At 38.4% G+C, this 19907-nt stretch overlaps 1 protein-coding gene across 1 annotated transcript in view; it reads right to left on the bottom strand.

The window, feature by feature from the left end:
* Positions 1-11183, bottom strand: part of LOC126095101 (odorant receptor 67c-like) — a 47419-nt gene extending 36236 nt beyond the window's left edge. The window contains exons 1-2 of the mRNA XM_049909805.1: positions 11096-11183; positions 10790-10900 (exon numbers count right to left, since the gene is read on the bottom strand). Coding sequence (XP_049765762.1) covers positions 10790-10900; positions 11096-11158 — 174 coding nt within the window. The 5' untranslated portion in view covers positions 11159-11183. The remainder of the gene's footprint in view (positions 1-10789; positions 10901-11095) is intronic.
* Between the last annotated feature and the right edge of the window lie 8724 nt (positions 11184-19907).

The raw sequence follows: 19907 nt of genomic DNA, 5'->3' as shown, positions 1-19907 counted from the left end.
AGGATGAAATTACTATAAACTATCAATTAAAGTAAAATGTCGTAAAAATTCTTTTAAACACTAAGAGTGGGCTCGTGTCAAAACTTTAAATATTGGATTCGCCGCGTTTTGAGCTCTAGTCACTTTCTAAAAGAAAATGGGATATGGGAATTATGTCAACTATAGGTGCCAAAATTGTCGACTTTAGGAGCAGGTCCATTTTAGAGTATCAATTTTAGGTGCACTTCAAAGGTTCAGTTCCTACTATTTTTACGAAAGTTTTAACTATCAGTTTAAAAAAAATGATATTTTAGATGAAAGGTGAGACTTTGAAGTTTCAGAAAATAATTTTGGAGCCTACTTTTATTTAATAGTATTAGAAGGTAGAAAAAAATTCTCTTCAAGTGTCGACTATAGGTGCTCTTACCTTATTATAATCTCACTTGTATATACAAAAAGGCGCGTATGTGCCGATGGCTTAAAGTTTTTTCCGTTTCAGGGCCTGTATCCAAAGCTGCCTTCGGTCTTCATCCTTAGGGACCCCATGAGTAGGAACGAGAACCAGTTATATTTACTTCTGTAACCGAATCATCACAGATAGTTTCCAAAATTTAATATGAGTCTGACTTTACAGGCATCACTTTCAACACTTTAATTTACGTGATACTCTATTTCAAGTGTAAAAAACATATAAATGTCACTTCAGCAGGTTTCAATAAACGCATCTGCACTGTCATAGAAACACACGTGAAATTTAATGCCATTTTCCCCGACAAAACGCTGAGTACAGCCATAAGCGCAACATGAAACAACCATGATTTGCCAACATTCACGTGACTTTAGCCCAGAGATGTTGGAGCCACGAAAATGACGTCAGGGCCAGTCTATTATATTTATGGCCGAAGCTTCAGACTTTAACTCTGGGGAGAGTACAAATATGGCTGCACCGAACACTCCCAACGAAGGGCCTCCGCAACCAACGACCCACACACGTGTCTATGTTAACACCACGGCTACTGCGAGTGAAATTGGCACGTAACCATCGTCAGTGGGCTTTGGTGCAGTGAGAAAGTGTTCGGTGAATAGCGATATCTTCATCATGTCGATGGGCGCGAATCCATTGTCTTCCAGGGAAACAGCTCCTTTACACCTGTGCTGCTGGACGGAGACAAGCTGGCGGTAGCTCCTTTATGCTCTGGGGTACATTCAAGTGGGCATCCAAGGGTCCAATGGAGCTTGTGCTAGCCATTATGACGGCCAAGGAGTGTCGTACACTGGTTGTAGATCACACAGACTCCTTCATGTCGATCATGTTTCCCTGTGGTAGTGGTACTTTTAAACTGGATAATGCGCCATTTTCAGGAGTGTGATAAAGTGTTTCGTGGAGCACAATGTTGGGTTCCAGTTTGATGTGCAGGATGTGATTGAACGTGGTGTCAGGGATCATGATCCCTTTCACCGGAATTTACGGGAATCAGGTGACTTGCAGAAATGATGCCAACTCCTCCAGCGACCTACTGAGGCCTCATTGTTTCCATGTCACGACGGGTCAGACGTAAATTTAAGAATGAGGACGAAATTGGAGCGTGGGAGATGTCGGGATATGTTTCGGTACTAGTACGAGTAGAAGTACCAACAAATTGAAGCACTGACTCAGTGAGAAATACATCCGCCACTCGAAGTGAATCTCTCACCATCGTCGCGCAGACACGGAAGAATCAGGTTGGAACTGTACGTTCATTAGTACGAGGGCAGTTCAATAATTAATGCAACACATTTTTTTTCTGAAACAGGGGTTGTTTTATTCAGCATTGAAATACACCAGGTTATTCCCCAATATTTTAGCTACACAACACTATTTTTCAACGTAATCTCCATTCAATGCTACGGCCTTACGCCACCTTGAAATGAGGACCTGTATGCCTGCACGGTACCATTCCACTGGTCGATGTCGGGCGCCAACGTCGTACTGCATCAATAATTTCTTCATCATCCGCGTAGTGCCTCCCACGGATTGCGTCCTTCATTGGGCCAAACGTATGGAAATCCGACGGTGCGAGATCGGGGCTGTAGGGTGCATGAGGAAGAACAGTCCACTGAAGTTTTGTGAGCTCCTCTCGGGTGCGAAGACTTGTGTGAGGTCTTGCGTCTTGCGTTGTCCTTTGAATATCCCAACTGGTGAACAATTGTGACAGCACTACCAACAGAGATGTCAAGTTGAGCACTGAGTTGTTTGATGGTGATCCGTCGATAATCTCGAACGAGTGTGTTCGCACGCTCCGTCATTGCAGGAGTCACAGCTGTGCACGGCCGGCCCGCACGCGGGAGATCAGACAGTCTTGCTTGACCTTGCGGCGATGGTGACACACGCTTTGCCTAACGACTCACCGTGCTTTTGTCCACTGCCAGATCACCGTAGACATTCTGCAAGCGCCTATGAATATCTGAGATGCCCTGGTTTTCCGCCAAAAGAAACTCGATCACTGCCCGTTGTTTGCAACGCACATCCGTTACAGACGCCATTTTAACAGTTCCGTACAGCGCTGCCACCTGTCGGAAGTCAGTGAAACTATACGAGACGAAGCGGGAACGTTTGAAAATATTCCACAAGAAATTTCCGGTTTTTTCAACCACAATTGGCCGAGAAAAAAAAATGTGTTGCATTACTTATTGAACTGCCCTTGTATGAATATTAAAATTTCAGACCATACTACCAAGGGACTCTCGTACGGATTGAGCGATAGTATCCCGGTTTCTGTAAGACTGTATAGCCTTACTGGTTTTGTATCGAAAAATGTGGAAATTAATTATCGAATCCAACAATAAAAAAGGGAGAAAAATCTGATTGAATGGATCAGAAAATGTACTTATTTTGTTCAGTATAGGCTCGGCTTTATGACCGACTGAAGAAAAAAAGAAAGTAACATACTTCATACAATTCGGACTTCCATATCATGTCTTGTCTCTTCATGGTCTTTTCTCTTTCAGTACCGCTTTATTTCTTAACTTCTCCTGGATACAACATTTTTAGTGAGATTTTGATCGATCTCTTTCATTTCCTCAGATTTTTTCCTTTTTCTTTTGGAAGGCCTTTTGTTTAAGAGTACCTTATGGCCCATCATTTCTGCCTTCCTTCGCTCCATTTTTTATGCGAGTAGGAGTTGTGTCGTTTTCCACACCTATTTCAGGTCTTGCCTTTTGTGTCCACAAACTCTTAGTTAGCTTTCTTCGTATCCATATTGTTGTTTCTTCCAAATGGAATTGGTCTTCGTGCCTACAGTACAGGTTGCAGTTTTATGTATGAGTGCACTAGAGACAGAAGCCATTTACTTATTAAGTAAACTGAGATAATTAAACTTCATACATGTTTATTTATATAGCTTTAAATTTTTTCGAAGATGTTTCATGTCTGTTGCGGACAGCTTTCAAAATATCTTGCAGGTCTTACACCAACTGAAAACTAAAGTAACGACTTTCACTAAAAATATTTTGCCTGTTGTGTTATGAAACAGCGTTATCACTTGAACGATATGATTTCAAGCGTAAACAGCAGCAACTCAGTTAGAGGTTCAAAATGGTTTTTGCACATTGTCAGATATGATTGTAGCATGAGATGCTTACAAGTATTAAAAATTTATTATACGTGTCGTTCATCTGTTTCAAAATCAGGTGAATCCGATGTCAAGCAGAAACGTAAACAGCCTTCCTGTCAAAATCGGAAGCCCCTAAATCTGTGTTTGACATTCATGTGAACCTCGGCTTAAGCTCTTGAAATTTCAAAAAGAGAAAGTATTTGGATAGTCTCTAATGCGACAGTGACGAAGTGGATTATACTTCCAACACTGGTTAAACTGTTTTAGTAGCAGTCCTGAATCAGTTTATTTGTACCAAAAGTATAATGGACGTGTGCAGGCCAGCAACAAGATTTAGATTTTTGCGAGCTTTTATTTTCAGACCCTAACTGAATATTACTTTTACAGCAATCCCTTCTGCGATAAAGTTCAAGGGACATGTAGCTGACTGCAGTTAGTTCATACTACTTTGGTTCTTAGATCAACTTCACGATTTATGCATAAATAATATGTATGGGCAAGTGTATATGCTATGTTTAAATATTTTTGTAACTTTGGCTACATTTCTGCCATTTACAATTTGCGAAATAACACATTGACTTAAATTTAATGCATTTGGGCGTCATGCTCTAAATGAGACACACCTACATTTAAAAACAAACCAGTTATCTCTGTACGACTCATGTAACTAGATTTTAAGTGAAAATTTGTCTACAGAAGAAATGATTTGGCTATAAATCCCAAAATCGGCTTTTCCTCTCGTGGTACGTTTTATATTAATGAGCAAACGATTATAGACTTTTTTGTTGCTGCGTAATTAACACCTCTCCAGATCTCATAACAGAAGTCTTTTTGTTTCCTTCATAGCGTGGTGTTTGATGATAATTCTTTCTTTCTACGTTGATAAAGTGACCAAGAAAATTACTTGCCAAAATCACCTAGGCGAAATATTCTAAAAGAGTTTATATCTTGGTTTCTTTGCTTCTGAAACAACTAATAACGCAAAGCACACATTTTCTGAACCTCCTTGTTAGAGAATTTCACTTATATATTACTTCCAGCTGGCATTTTCTTCTGTATACACAAACAAATTTTCGGACCATATTCCTGTACTCACTGACTCCAGTAGCTGTCTTATATTAATAAATGAATAAGTGTATGTTTACTACACTTATACGAGCAATCCTTCTAAAACCAAAGTTCGACGTACTAAGTACCTGTTTGTCCTAAATTATGGCACAACAGCACAGAATACTACATAGCAGAATTGGTTATAGAAAGATATTAGTAAAGGAACTGGATGCCACGTATTAACATTTTTGTTTTCATCACTATTATCAAGAGGTTTAACAATGGTGTATCTGTTCAGCCCATAAAATACAGAGTTAGTGTCGCAGCACAAATATCAGTAAGGAAGTGGTAAGTTAGAACAGCTGTTTAGATTTTTGTCTAGCTTTGCATTAAAACCATGTAAGATTTTGCAGTTGAGACGTTCATAATACCATGAAATTTTAATAAATAATTTCAGTGTTACGATCAGTTGCTTCATTCTTTGTAGAGTTAAGTCTTCAGTATACTACATTCCTACTTGATGTGGACTAAATGATACTACTTTACTTACTCCAGTTGATTATTAAATGTTAATTATAAGTCGCAGTTTAGGCATTCAATTAAGTCATGAAGCGGTCTTGAGTACTGGGTGTTTTTACCGTCTTTAATTGGACAATAAGCCGCACAATTATTCATATAACGAAATGATTGCACCAGTTGTGGTCTCTCTCTCTGTCCCTCTCTCTCTCTCTCTGTCTGTCTCTTCCTCCTTTCTTTCTTGATTCGAACCATATAGGTTTTGAGGAATTTATTCTTACCTTCTAGTGTGGTGAGAGATACATAATCCCTAATGGGACGTTTTCATTTGTGTAGTTTGAGTATAGTTTTACTGCAACCTTTTCTCCATGTATTGGCGCGGCATTGAAACCCGCTTGTCCGTCAAGAAATTTGGACTCACACGTGATTCATAGTGATCTACTTCAATAAAAAGTAGTTGGAGGTTTGGCAGCACGAACTGCATTTAATTTACATTTCTGGACAATAAAGTGTTCGATACTGGGAATATGGACTCTCGCGTACTGGGTAGCGCATAAAGTCGACTCGTAAAACTCGACGGAGCTTACTGTCACTCATGTAGTTCCCTCTGGTCCTGACAGCTACCTCAAGCGCCGGAAACAGGGGATTTTCTGATAGGCTAAATACTGTAAGTCAGTCAAAGTGTGAAAATAAAGAAAGGAAATATTGGTCAAAAAATTATTAATCATAAGTAACTGAGAATGCAATAGAAAACAGTTTCCAAAAATTAAAGAGAAATACGCAATTTATCATCGTATTCACTTTCAAGACCAGAATTTTGATGCTGAATTTTGATAAAGATCACGGAAAGAAACTGGTATCTACTATTGTACGGTACTATTGTTTGTAAATTGTGCATGTCGGTTAGGAAACTTGAGAGTATAAAATTTTAATTTGTATATTTCTTTGGAATCCCACAAATCACCATCCGTTGAGAATGCTCCGCGCTCACAACTACTTGCCTTTATTGGAGAAATTAGTACTTCCCCTCTTGTGTGTTCCCTGGTCCATTTACTTGTTTTCTTGTTTCTTCCAGTAGTTACCCATGTCCATCTCTCCATTGCATGCTCTGTAACTTCCACTTCTTCAGTGGTTTTCTCGTTAAGAGCTGATAGTACATAGTGATTTTAATTCTTTCATTTCAGACCGATAGGAATCTCAGTTCTGAAAACCGTATTTAGATTTCCCAAACATCTCCAAGCCATTATTACCATCTCTTTAATATCAGTTTATAGATACACAACTTAAGCGTTCCTTCATACTTTAAGGGTTTGTCATTATTAAGTGAATCACTGGGAAAAGAATGGCAAATTTAGAGCTGCGCGTTGTAGTATTAGAGTGAAAGCTAGGACTTATCCCAAATTTAAGTGTGAGCTATGCAGTGCAGGTTTCTTCGGACTTTTCATTTAAATATTAAGAACCAGTCATGAAATTCTGAGACCCAGGATGAGAATCGGAATTAGTTTTTCAGAGTAGTGTGGCAGCAACACGAACAGCGGTAGTAGTTATTAAACAGGGACCTGCAAGTTGGCTACCAAGCAATCCCTAAAAATCGATTAGAAGTCGCAGCCAACAACAGAAGTACGTGCAGATATTCCAGAGCATAAGAGAGAAATGCTAGTCACGTTAGCTGAGCAAGCAGCACGAGTAGACGAAGAACAGACGTCGCTCGCAGACAGCAATAAGAAATGGAATGTTACTGGAAGGAGATACAGGATATAACAAGAAATAGTGAGTAAAACTCTACTGTTGGGGAACTCATCTGCTGGCGCTTGGATACTGCCAAATTACATCGCCAGATGGCCGAACTCAATAGAAACATATGAATTCCCATACCAGAACCAGTATAAGGCGCCGAAAACTTGCAACACAAACTGTTCACTGAGACAGTGACCAAGCCAGAAGGATTTGTTTGAGATGAGCTGTGGCCGTTAGAGCACACACTTACAGGCCACCCCAGAAGTAATATCGGAATGGGTTTTCGAGAGCGTGTTGCGTTAGCATTTTTCTTCGTCTCGTCTCATGTAAAGGACTGTCGTGGCCCATATTGTGTCATCCATCTCCCAGTTGTCTGTCCGACTTTGAGAAGCTTACTGTCATCCACGTGCTGTTTGTGGATTATCCATTTATCCCGGCACTTTTCAGCTGTCTACAGAGAGCCGTGTAGAGATGACTCTAACGATGACCACCTACGTACTAATGTTTGCATTTCACTCTTTATGTAGTCTATCAGTGAACTAACTTACACCACCCTAATAAATGCCGTCTCGGTTACCTTAACTGTGCTCCTATCTATAAAAGTCGCATTCCGCGTTTCGCTTTAAGTATTTACATGGCTTTGTAAGGCAATATTTGTGTGTGCGTAATGGCTTTAATTCTCTGTATTCTCGTAATTGTTACACAACAGAAATTATATCTTCCAGTTATGTGGTTAATTTCTACTTGATTTTGATACTGTAAATGATACACAAGGAAGCCAAAATTTTACAGCTGAAAGATGACACTATTAAAATCTAAATGATTAAAATTCGTAGAAAGAGGAGATGATATTTATGTAAACCAACCAAATTCCAGACAAGATGACCCACGTCCACATCTAACATATCAAATACAACTCTGATGCTAATAACGGAAGTGAGGTAAAAGAAGTACAGTTTCAGTACCTGGTATAATTACAAAATGTAGCTGTCTCACAAATGACGGAAAACATAGGGTAATGAACCGTAGGTCACAGTGCAACAGAAATCATCAAAGTTCTCAACTTTCCACCACAAGTTGGGACGATAGTCTCCAGTGAGGGTATTCCCACTACGGTCGCCCGAAGAGGAATTTCTACGTATACTGACAATTCATACTACTACGAGCTCATCCGACATATGATGCTCCTGTCGTGTGATTCTGAAGTTCAGCTTACTCATTTCCATCAGTCCTGTTATGGTTAAACGAAACGCTCTATTTTAGTTCCAAAATAGTGTTCATAATTTGATTATGTGCAGAAAAGAGAAAAACTACTTCTGTGCCCGAAACAAATAGTGCGAGTACGCCAACGGCATCCTAGTGAATGATAATGTTGGAAACTAGTGAGCTCGAGTGATCTCACGACCCGTATTTATATCCATGGCGACATAGGTTTCTTGGGCTTTAGATCATTGTCTAACGCACGTTTTACGCCTAACATGTGTAGCTGAAAACATCCCCAGGGTTACATTGACGTAATTACGTAATTCGTTGTTTTTCAAAGGTTTAACTTGTCGAAAAGGAGCTTTTGCGTTTTAATATTTTAAATGATTCGATTAATGTGGGAGAGGCCATATGGACAGTCACTTTAGTAGACATAAATTGGCAAATATCCAGAGACATTAGTATCTCAGAGCTTGGGGTACCCCATTCCCCAGTTGGTGAAGCGTTACATTAAACACATTTTTCTCACCATTGACTCACGATGATAGATTCCCGGTTACGTGATTGGCTCGTAGTCTTTTTGAGTAACAGAAGCCAGTGCGACACATTACATAAATCCATCCAAATGTTTGTTCCTTTCTTGGTTAACTGGAAGAATAGATATAATATGTTGTTCTTCGACTTAATATGCGCCTCAGGGGTAATTGGGAAAGAAACATTTCGATTTAGAATCCGGTGTGTTGTCCTCGACGGTAAGTGTTCATCAGAGACAAGAGTGAGTACACTAGTGCCATGTTCTGACAGACAGAGGGAGAGATGGGAAGTATCGTCGTCGTTGAGTGCCTGGAAGAGAATACGGAATGACTTACAGGAATTTCTATTTGGTGTGATGAACGGCAGCTCGCTTTAAATGTGCAGAAATGAAAGTTAGTGAATGCGAGTGGGGAAAACAATCCGCTAATGACCGAATACTGTATCTGTGATATGCTGCGTGACACGGCTACGTCGATTAAATATCCAGACGTAACATTGCGAAGGAATATGAAATGGGACGACTACGCAAGGCCGTTAGGAGGAAAGGCGAATGGGCGGCTTGGTTTGTTGGGCGGTTTAGGAAAGCATAGGTCATCTATAAAGTAGACAGCATATAGAATACTGGTGCGACCTATTCTTGAGCACTGCTCGAGTGTTTGCGATCACCACCATGTAAGTATAATGGAGTACATCGAAGCAATTCAGAGGCGTGTTGTTAGATTTGTCAGCAGTAGCTTCCATGAAAGCACGAGCATTACGGAGATGCTTCGTGAGCTCAAATCGGAACCTCTGAAGAGAATACGACGTTCTTTATGTGAAGCACTGCTGATAAACCTCAAAGAACCACATTTTCAGCTCAATGCAGAACTATTTTACTGGCCCCAACGTTAGTTTCGGTATGGACCGTGAAGACAAGATAAGAGAACTTAGTACAAGAGAAAGCAGCACTCGTACAGAGGAACACAATCGTCTATTTCTCCTTTCATTCGTGGGTGGAAGGGGAAAGGTGTTAAAGGTAGGAGTGACCATACGATAACTTGCGGATATTGAATGTGGGTCTAGAGTGACGTATCAGTAGAGATTGGACGGCTGGTGCCTTTTCAGAGAGCTTCTTCCAAAATCACTTCCCAGAATTACTGTGCCAAGATTCCATTTTGTTCGTGAATGGTAAGATCTATTATAGTAGGACCAAGAGAGATGGCACAGTGATAAGACAATGGAGTAGCTTAGGGAAGGACAGTGGTTCATTCCGCCGTCGGCCGTATAGCGTTATGTTTTCCAAGCTTTCCATCAATCACCTAATCCTAGGTCAGATTCTTTGAAATGAACACAGCTGACTTCGTTCTGCTGTTTGCCTTTCGTCAAACTTTTGCTTCTTCTCTAATGACCATTTCATCGACGTGACCTTGTCTATTAATCCTCCTTCCTAATTAATCCTAGTAGGAAGGATTTACGAGACCGCGTACTGGACAGTTTCACAATTTCACATTACTAGATAGAATGACAGTGTCTAAGGACACAGTGATATTTCAAGTTTTTATCTCCTCTAAAACGTCTAACGCACAATATTTAGAGCGTTTTGTTTGTCAGTAGAGTATTCATTCATTTTGAGGTAATCTCAGTGTCTCTTTATTATGAAAACTCTCGGTGTCTTGGGTACTACATATAGGAAAGTATCTTTGCGCCTCTGACGGCTTTTCCGTTACATGAGAACCGGACCGGCATAGCGCTAGTCCTCTATGAGATTGAAACTGGACTTAAAAGCTTATTGTCGAAGATTCATTATGCAATCTTTTTTTTCCTTTTTCAATTTTTTCGATTTTGCTCCCTGCCACAGATGTCAAAGTACGGGTCGGTAGCAAAATTTGGCGATTTTGTCCTCTTTCGTATTATGCAAGTATTGTGACAGCCGACTGCCTCTGCTTCGGGTCAAGAGGTAACGGCAGTTTTCATTCGGAGAATTACAAACGACCAGAAAGTATGCTGAATACACTTCACAACAGTCAATGTAATATTTCTACCTTGACGAACCATATCCGTATCTCTTTGCCCTCTTACTCAGAATGTCACAAATAAAATTCATTTATCAAGCTGTAATACCCGGAAACCGACAGAAAAACCTACATATATTACGTTTCATGGAATGTGACGCATCAGCTTAGTGCGCGAATACTCACAGCTTCCATCAGCTTGTCTCCGCAGCGACAGAGCAGAAACAGCTGGAATATGGCCAGTACGAGGTACGTCATTAAGTTTGTGCCTTTTAAAGGGCTCGCCAGGTCTGCTGACTGGAATTGGAAAGCAAATGGAAAACAGTGACATGATAGAATTTGACTGTGTACACTAAAAACAAGAATAAATATTTTTATTTAAGATGTAAGCGTATTTTGTAACGAGAATGAAGCACAAACAACTCCATTCAAAGATTACTTCACTAAATTTTAGAAATTAGGCAGGAGTTTGTAATTAGAATCAGGACTTACTGCTGTGGCCTCGAAAGCAGAGAAGCTCAGTATGATGAGTTGTAGAACGAAGTTTACGAGCATAGACGTCCAGTGTAGGTCCTCTATGTCACCCACGATCCTGCAATATGAGCGGTCTCATGCATGCTTTGGTTACAACAAAAAAATGAAAAAGTAGAATAGAGGAAATTATTGACAACGCTGATAAGGTGATAAATGTTACATCGAACAGTCATCATAGTGCAGTAAGTATCGCATAGAATATTTGAGGCACTAAGCTAAACCATGAAATCAAGGTCATATCTAAGGAAAACTTAATAGATGACTGCAGCAGACAAAATTAGATGAAAACTTTCAAGCATTCCTCGCCTTCAGCACACTGATATACTGCCTCTAGAAATTAAAATAACTAGTAATAAGTCTCATGTTCTATTTTTTCCAAATGGTTGCTCTCAATGCGATTTCATTCATTTATGAGTTTTCAAATTTCTTTCGATATTGATAAATCACGAGGATCCATCTCTGTGGAAGTTCAAGAAATTCAACAGCTTTTTCACTCTTGAAACAAGTTAGAAAAATTATTGTCAGAAGGAAAACGAAGAACATGCATGGTCTATAAATTCGTGACGAATCTCCATCACAGAGTGAAAACTGTATATTCTGATGCATCAAACGTTTCCTCGATGCAGATATAACCTTAATACTAATAAGAACAAGTAGTAAAATGTATTTACTAGTATCCTTTCATTACGTAAATTCCGTCAACAGAAATAGGCGGTGAAGAAATAAACCCTTTAATAAATGTTAGAGAATTAATTTCAGTTATTTAAAACGAGCACCGAATTCGCTATTATCTTACAACTGATTAATCACTAAGCATACAATGAATGCTACTAACATTGCACTCATTGATAAACATGCATGAGAAATAACCACGAAACATGATCGGTAATGAGGGGTATATCAATTACACTGTTGGGAGTACACGACTATGCATAATTCTGAATGTAGACTCATGGTAAGACTTTAACCCCAACTGAACACCGGTGGCATACTGCAAGTTTCGACTAAGTCTACCACATCAAGGAATGTTCATTTGAGCCGGCCGGAGTGGCCGTGTGATTCTAGGCGCTACAGTCTGGAGCCAAGCGACCGCTACGGTCGCAGTTTCGAATCCTGCCTCGGGCATGGATGTGTGTGATGTCCTTAGGTTAGTTAGGTTTAATTAGTTTTAAGTTCCAGGCGACTGATGACCTCAGAAGTTAAGTCGCATAGTGCTCAGAGCTATTTTTTTTATTTGATCGTAACATAAGGTTTAAAAATAAAGTGAAAGAGCTTCCCTGTCTGGAAAATTTGTAGACCTCTGCCTGTCTGAACACCACAAAGCCACAGGATGAGAGAAGGTAAATCTAAAGGATGACACTTTAGTCCTTTCTCATGAAGAATATTGGAAAAAGAGTTGTTTCACATTAAAAAAAAACAGAAAACAAGCTTAATAACACTGAAACAAATATATTATGTTAGAAACCATCACACAGAAGGGAATGCTTGTGAATTCATACAGAAAATAAATCACTCTCACTGAAAAAGTAGCCCATCATGAGCTGTGATATTTTTATACGGTTTTGGGTTAGGTATAATGCAATAATCAAGCACATGTTCACATGTTGAACAGATGTCATGGACACAGGAATCTTCAAGACGAGAAGGATGTTGAAAATCGCAATAAAAATACAAGCGATATTTATAATCTTTGTTAACAGCAAGAATTGCATTGTTTCACTACAATTTTCAAAAAACCTTTTTAACAGAAATTTCCTGTGTCGATGACATTCATGCAATATGTGGTGAATAATGGTCTTCCATTTAAACCGTTCGCACATTAAAGAATAAATTTAACCGCACCCTACAGTATTACAAGATCTTATCTACAATTGATCGAACCTATCGAACACATTTACATTCTCTTCCACTAATAACTGTATATACATCTTCACTGAGAAACTTTGAAATGATTATAAGATAACTGTATTCGTTGTCATGCTGTATGTTAGACAACAACAAGCTATTAATAGTGTTTGGTGATTTCTGAAGTGATTCCACCAGGAAAATGATCTGAAAAACGTATTTCGATTTTGTAGTTTGGTCTCAGTATATAATGTTCAAGCACAGATGGATCAGGATAGTGGAACTCTTATTCGTAATGTATTCTTTGATGAACATCAAGGCAAGGAAATAACTGTATACCCATTAACAAATGTTCTGTAAGATATAATGCTTAGTAATTTAGCAAAAATAAGAAAATATCTAACAGTTTTCCTCTAGGTGAAAATAAGAATTTTTAATAAAATTTTACAAAAGATGATCCGGGGAGAGAGTTATAGTGAAATGAATAAGTTTACAATGTTTCATGATAAAATCATAACATTATTTGAAAATAGCTTTACCTACAACTAATCTGAAAGCACGTTAAATACCTATGGGAAATTATGGATTACCAAGGAGATTAATACATAGTGAGATGAGGAGGGATATGAACCTGCCTGAAGAAAGAATACAGATCCTGCAGTAGTTGCACACCACATGAACTACTCCAGTCTGAAAAACTGTTCAGTATCTAAGAACTTGCACCTCATGTTAGAAACCAATAATTCCCATAACAGACTTACATCTACATAAATGTGTTGGAACAAGCAACAGACACATAACAGGATAGCTCTGATGATTATCAATAATCACATATGGTAGGCATGTTTAATATTCATTTCTTAAATGCAAAGCAAAATGTACTGACAAGCACTTCAAGAGAAAAACCAAAACAATGTGTTGAAAATGCAACTCACATTAAATTCAATGATAATAATGTCTCAACCATCACTTGTCCTAAAAATAAGTAAGTATATATTCTCCCAAAACAAAATATTCATTTCAGTTTCCCCAAAACAGCACTATGGTACTCTTCACATATAGCAAATGCTGTCTCGTCTGAAATATGTAATGAAAACTAATGGAGTACTTAAATATTTCATTGTAAGAGATATCAGTAAGTATTGACAGTTTCTCATATGAAATAATTTCCAAAAGTTTTTAGAAAGTGAAATACTCTAGATTAGGAATCTGTGTGAACCACATGATAACAGTTTCTATTTCATAAGATTTGCTCAAATGAGAATGCCACTTGCACATACACTCTCCAAACTGTGCAACCATTAAATAACGAAATAGATTTAACTGGTATATTATGTCATCTATCTAAGACGTTTGAATTCGTTACTCACAGTATCACCACCGATCAACTCATGTCTTATGGAACCAATGGTATATTCTACCAATGGATAATCTTATAGATAAACAAAAGAATACAAAAAAAGCTGGTAGTAGTAGGGGAGATTCATTTTTTTGAGGAGAAATCATTTATAGGATTCCACAATGCACAATATAAGCTCCACCATTATTTTCTTATATGTAAATTACCTTGCATCTCATATACAACAAGGAGAAACTGTTTCTTGTGCAGATGACATCAGTCTTGTGATCACTCCAACAGGAAACAGAAGAAATGGAAATTAATGATCTTAAAAGAATTATTGAGTGATTATCTTCAAGTGAACTCACTCTTAATTTTAAAAAGTCAGTTGCTCAGTGCAACACATCTTGAGGTACTGCAGCAATTATTAATGTACAACAAGTAAGGTATAAACCAAAAAAGTATCTAGTCCTGAGAATATAGAGATGAGGAACACATTTTTGAACGTGTCAAACAATACAACCGCAAATCTTAAGGAGAGAAATATCGGAAAGTTAACATATTTTGCCAGTTTTCCTTCAGTAACATTCAGTGGAATTACGTTTAGGAGTAATTTACCTTTAAGAAACTTTTTTTGTGCTCAAAAGCCTGCTGACGTAATAATATGTTCACCTGTGTTCCTCCTTTACTTTTATAGAAGTTAGGACATTTTGACTAATGGTTCAAAGTGACCAGGACATCCCAAGAATCTTGGTGTCTATTCAAGGATATTACACAAATGATCATTTGATGCAAAAATGCCTAGTAACCATGGGGTCTAAAAAGCATATCTTCAGAACTATAATCATTATATCCTCGATAATGTGAAACAGTTTTCTTCTACTGTAAGTTCTTCGAGTTTCTTATTTTGGGAGGAGCTAGTCAGGTCAAAACAAGAAAAAATAATCTTGCATACGTGGGCCCTACAATGTATACCTTTAGAGCTATGAGCACTTTTTTATGTTCGCTATTGTGAAATACATTTTCCCAGTAAACGTGTGCTCATAGCTCACAAGATCTGCACGGAGCTTGTTGTAGAAGGGACAGTTACACTGTATCAGGGATGAAGAACTGTTCAAAGCTCGTGAGGTATGCATTATAAAGCTTATGTTTACCGGACGTTGTTGGTTCACGTGGCTGTTCTTGTCATATCAATAAATACTGATTGTGCCTCCGCAGACACTGTGTAAGTATAAACAGCCATCCATGGAAGTTTGTTCCAAAAGACACACTGCAGTTCAAAAGGAACAGATACAATACCCGAAGGAAAATTTACACTGATTGTTTCCCATTATGGTAGTCGTTCCTACGAAGTCTGCTAATTGCTGCCACCAAAGTTTTCGATCATTCACGCGGACCTATAAAATGTCTGACATAATTAAATTCGAAACTGAATCACCTTCAGAGGACGTCCTGTTTACAAATAGAGAAGGAATGAGCATGCTTCGTCAAAATATAAGAGGTATTAGAGATAAAGTTAGTGAACTGCTTACAGATGTGACTCTGAAATTATTGGTATATCGGAGCACCAATTAAATAATTTGACAGTTCAGAGGCTTCCTTAACCAGGATACAAATTACCTCGTAGTTTTTCATGGAGTTCCTTGCAGGGAGGCGGAGTGGCAATGTCCGTAAAAACAATATTCCATGTGAATCCAAACACGTATTACGGCAGTGCACTGAACAGATGTTTGGATGTGTGCAGGGGCAGTTGAATTAAGCGAAACTAAACTTCTAATTGTTGTTATTTATAGGTCCTCTGACTGTGACATCAGAGCATTTTTGTCCAAGGTAGTGTGGGGTCTTTATTCACCGTGTAGGAAGTACCAGAAATTAGTTATATGTGGTGACTTCAATATGATTTTTGTATGTGAGGGTGCAAGAAAAAGGATGTTGGTAGATCTCCTAAATTCATTTGATCTGATGCAGACTGTGTTTTTTTCAACTAGAGTGCAGGGTAACAGTAGCACAGCCATAGGCAATATTTTTATTCATTCTTCATTACTGGATAGGCATTCTGTTAGTAAAAGAGAGAATGGCCTTTCTGACCATGATGCACAAATTTTAACACTAAAAGGCTTTTGTACTCAACCAAATGTCAAATATAATTACAAACGATGTAGGGAAGTTAATCCAGCGGCAATAGAGAGTCTTTATAACTCCTCAGCGAACGAGAGTGACAGGATGTTTATAGTGCCGATAACATAAATGACCAATATAATGCTTCCCTTAATATATTTCACATACTCATTGAGAGTTGTTTTCCATTAGAACGTTCTAAACGGGATATTTTAGCAGTAAAAGGCAGCCTCAGTGGCTCACTAGTTGGATAAGCATATCATGTAGAACAAAGCGGGAATTATATCAAAATGTTAGAAGTAGTCATAACGAAGCTACAGTTGCCCATTAGAAACAGTACTTTAAGGTGCTTAAAATGTCATTAGGAAGGCAAAGAGTATGTGGTACGCAAATAAAATAGCTAATTCACTGGATGAAATTAAAACTATATGGTCAGTTGTGAAGGAAGTGCCTAGTCAGCAGCACATGGTCGGCGATGTAAAACCAGTTCGTAGTAAAAATATTTCTTTTACTGATAAACCAAAAATATGTACAGTATTTAACAATCATTTTCTGTGCAGTCCTGGTGAATTAAATAAAAATTTAGTTTCTACGGGGAATCATAACTCTCTTAGGAAATGCCTTTCCGAGACTAACGTCTGAAATACTCCTCTGTGATACTTACAACCGGGAGATTCTGTCAATAATTAAATCGCTGAAGATGAAGATCTGTCATGGGATAATATAGACAATTTTAGACCTGTTTGTATGTCATCAGTGTTTGCTGAAGTTATTGAAAAGTTTGTGTAAGGACAATTGATCATTTTATATCACATAATTTGCTATCAAATGTACAGTTCGGATTTAGAAGTTGTTTAACAACTGAAAATACAATATTCCCTTTCCTCTGTGAGGTACTGGATGCGTTAAACAAAAGGTTCCGAACATTAGGCTTATTTTGTAGTTTAAGTGAGGTGTTTGATGGTGTTGATCATGACATATTTCTCCAGAAGGTGGACCATTATGAAATATGAGGAATACTTCTTAATTGGTTCACCTCTTACTTTATCAACAGACAGCAGAAGTTCATTATTCACAGTTTTAAGAGTGGCTGTGATGTGGGGTATGGTCAATTGGGGGAGGGGTGTCCCAGGAATTCAATGTTGTGGTCACTCCTGTTCCTTATTTATTTACCTGTAAATTATATGCCGTCTAGAATTACAGGTAACTCTAAAATATTTCTGTTTGCCGATGACATTAGCTTGGTAGTGAAGGATGTTGTGTGCAACATTGGCTCGGTTCCAGAGAGTGCAGTTCATGCCATAAGTTCATAGCGTGTAGAAAGTAAAGTAATGCTAAATCACAGTAAGACTCGATTTTTACAGTTTCTAACACAGTTCAACAAAAACCGACGTTTTAATTTCACAGAATGGGCATATGATCAGTGAAAGCGGACAGTTCAAAATTTTTAGATGTTCAGATATATAGTAAACTGTCATGGAAAGCCCACATTAAATATCTTGTTCAAAGACATATTGCTGCAATTTTTACTACTGAAACGGTGCCTGAAGTAAGTGATTGTTCGACACTAAAATTAGTCTACTCTGCTTGTTTTTATTCGCTTATTTCATATGGTATAATATTTTTGGGTAACTCTTCCCATTCGAAAAGGATATTTTTGGCTTAGAAATAGGAGGTTCGGGCAATAAGTGGTGTAAGTTTCGCGAATCTCTTGTGGTGGACCCCTGCTCCCTTGTCTGGGTATTTTGACATTGGCCTCTCAATATTTACTGTCGTTTCTTGTTAACAATATTAGCTTATTCCCAAGAATAAGCAGTTTTCACTCAGTTAAAACTCGGCAGAAACCCAACCTGCATTTGGATCGGACTTCCTTAACTCTTGTGCAGAAAGATGTGCAGTATACTGCTGCATCCATTTTCAATGAGCTACCGCAAGAATTCAAAAATCTTAGCAGTAATCCACGCGCTTTTAAATCGAAACTGAAGAGTTTCCTCATGGGTCACTCCTTTCACTCCTTCTGTTCGGTTGAGAGATTCCTTGAAAAATTAAGCAGATTTTTATATTGTTGACTGCATTTACTGAAACTTGTGGCTTGACTTTTTTGTTGTTGACAAACCTTTTATTTTTATCTGTTATTACTTGAAGTTGTAATTCCATGTACTGATACGTTCCACGAACTTGGAAATTTGCTCCTCAATTTGGTCTTACAGAACTTGACGTGTAAATAAACAAATATCTAAAAGTGTTTCTTCTTTACAACTCCTTTCAGTCTTAAATATATTCTATCTATTTTGTATAAAAATTGTGGTGGGCTGGAACTACGTATTAACACAGCATTAAAGAAACCTTGGATATTGTCGGTATTTGCTCATATTCATATATGTATTTAAAGTATGTATTTGAAATGGCTTCTTCCACGTCAATATGATTTACTGTCTTCCTCTTCTCGTGGTTTATCTATGATTCGAGCTCTTGCTACCCCCCCCCCCCCACGCCATCTGATCCCGTCTTGACTTTCTTCAACAATCATATTCCTTGCTCACATTGTCTCCTCCACATCATTAGGCCATTTGCATCGTGGGTGATCCCTTTTCTTCCGCTGGGATGGTGTCTGTCATGGTATTCTATTTGGTATCCTGTCTTCATTCATCTTATTCACATTGTCTTTTCTTCCGCTGTGAAGCTGTCCATCGTGGTATCGTATTTGTTACCCAGTCGTCATTCGTCCTATTCTCATGGCCTAACCACATGAGCTGTTTTGTTGGATGCCGCCTCATATATCCCAAACCATTTTCATCCTTTGTCAGATTACGTCATTTATTATACTATCCATTCTATTACCGCTTGCACTTTGTCTTAACTAATCCCTGTCAGTGGCAAGCAGATTATTCTCATTCTTTTTGCGTAAGTCTCATGCTTCTGCTCCGTACAAAACTACTCTCAGAACTGCAGTCTTATAGATTCTTTGCATCGTTGTCCTACTTATCTTTTTGTTCCACAGGAAAGAGCTCGTTGCCCTAGTCACAGCTCGTCCTTTATTAAATCTACAACTTTATGCAACTAGTTTATTAAATAATACCACTTTACTAAATATTGCTCAAAGATAATTTGTCTGTTCCATACGTACAGTTACTTCTGCATCGACCTCCATATAATTTACTTTTTTTGCTCCAGTAGCCAAGCACTCATACTTCTTCATGTTTCTCTCCAGGCCAACCTTACTGCATTCCCCTTTAAGCTTTCGTATCATACAGATCATATCATCTTCACCTTTTGCTTTTACAATCTGGTCGTTGCAGAATACAGGCTGAATATCTTGACAGCCCTTACTGTCAGTCCCATAACCTGGTATTTCTTACGCAAGTCTGCAGGAGTGATCCTAGATACAGCTTAAAGAGGGCTGGTGAAAGACCACATCCCTGCTACAGACCACTCATCCCGTATCTTTCTGGTCAGCTATTCCAAGTC

The sequence above is a fragment of the Schistocerca cancellata genome, chromosome 8 (assembly GCF_023864275.1).
Source record: "Schistocerca cancellata isolate TAMUIC-IGC-003103 chromosome 8, iqSchCanc2.1, whole genome shotgun sequence".
Taxonomy (NCBI): Eukaryota; Metazoa; Arthropoda; class Insecta; order Orthoptera; family Acrididae; genus Schistocerca; species Schistocerca cancellata.
Note: the sequence above shows the minus strand (reverse complement) of the source record. Positions and strands in the feature narration are given on the sequence as shown.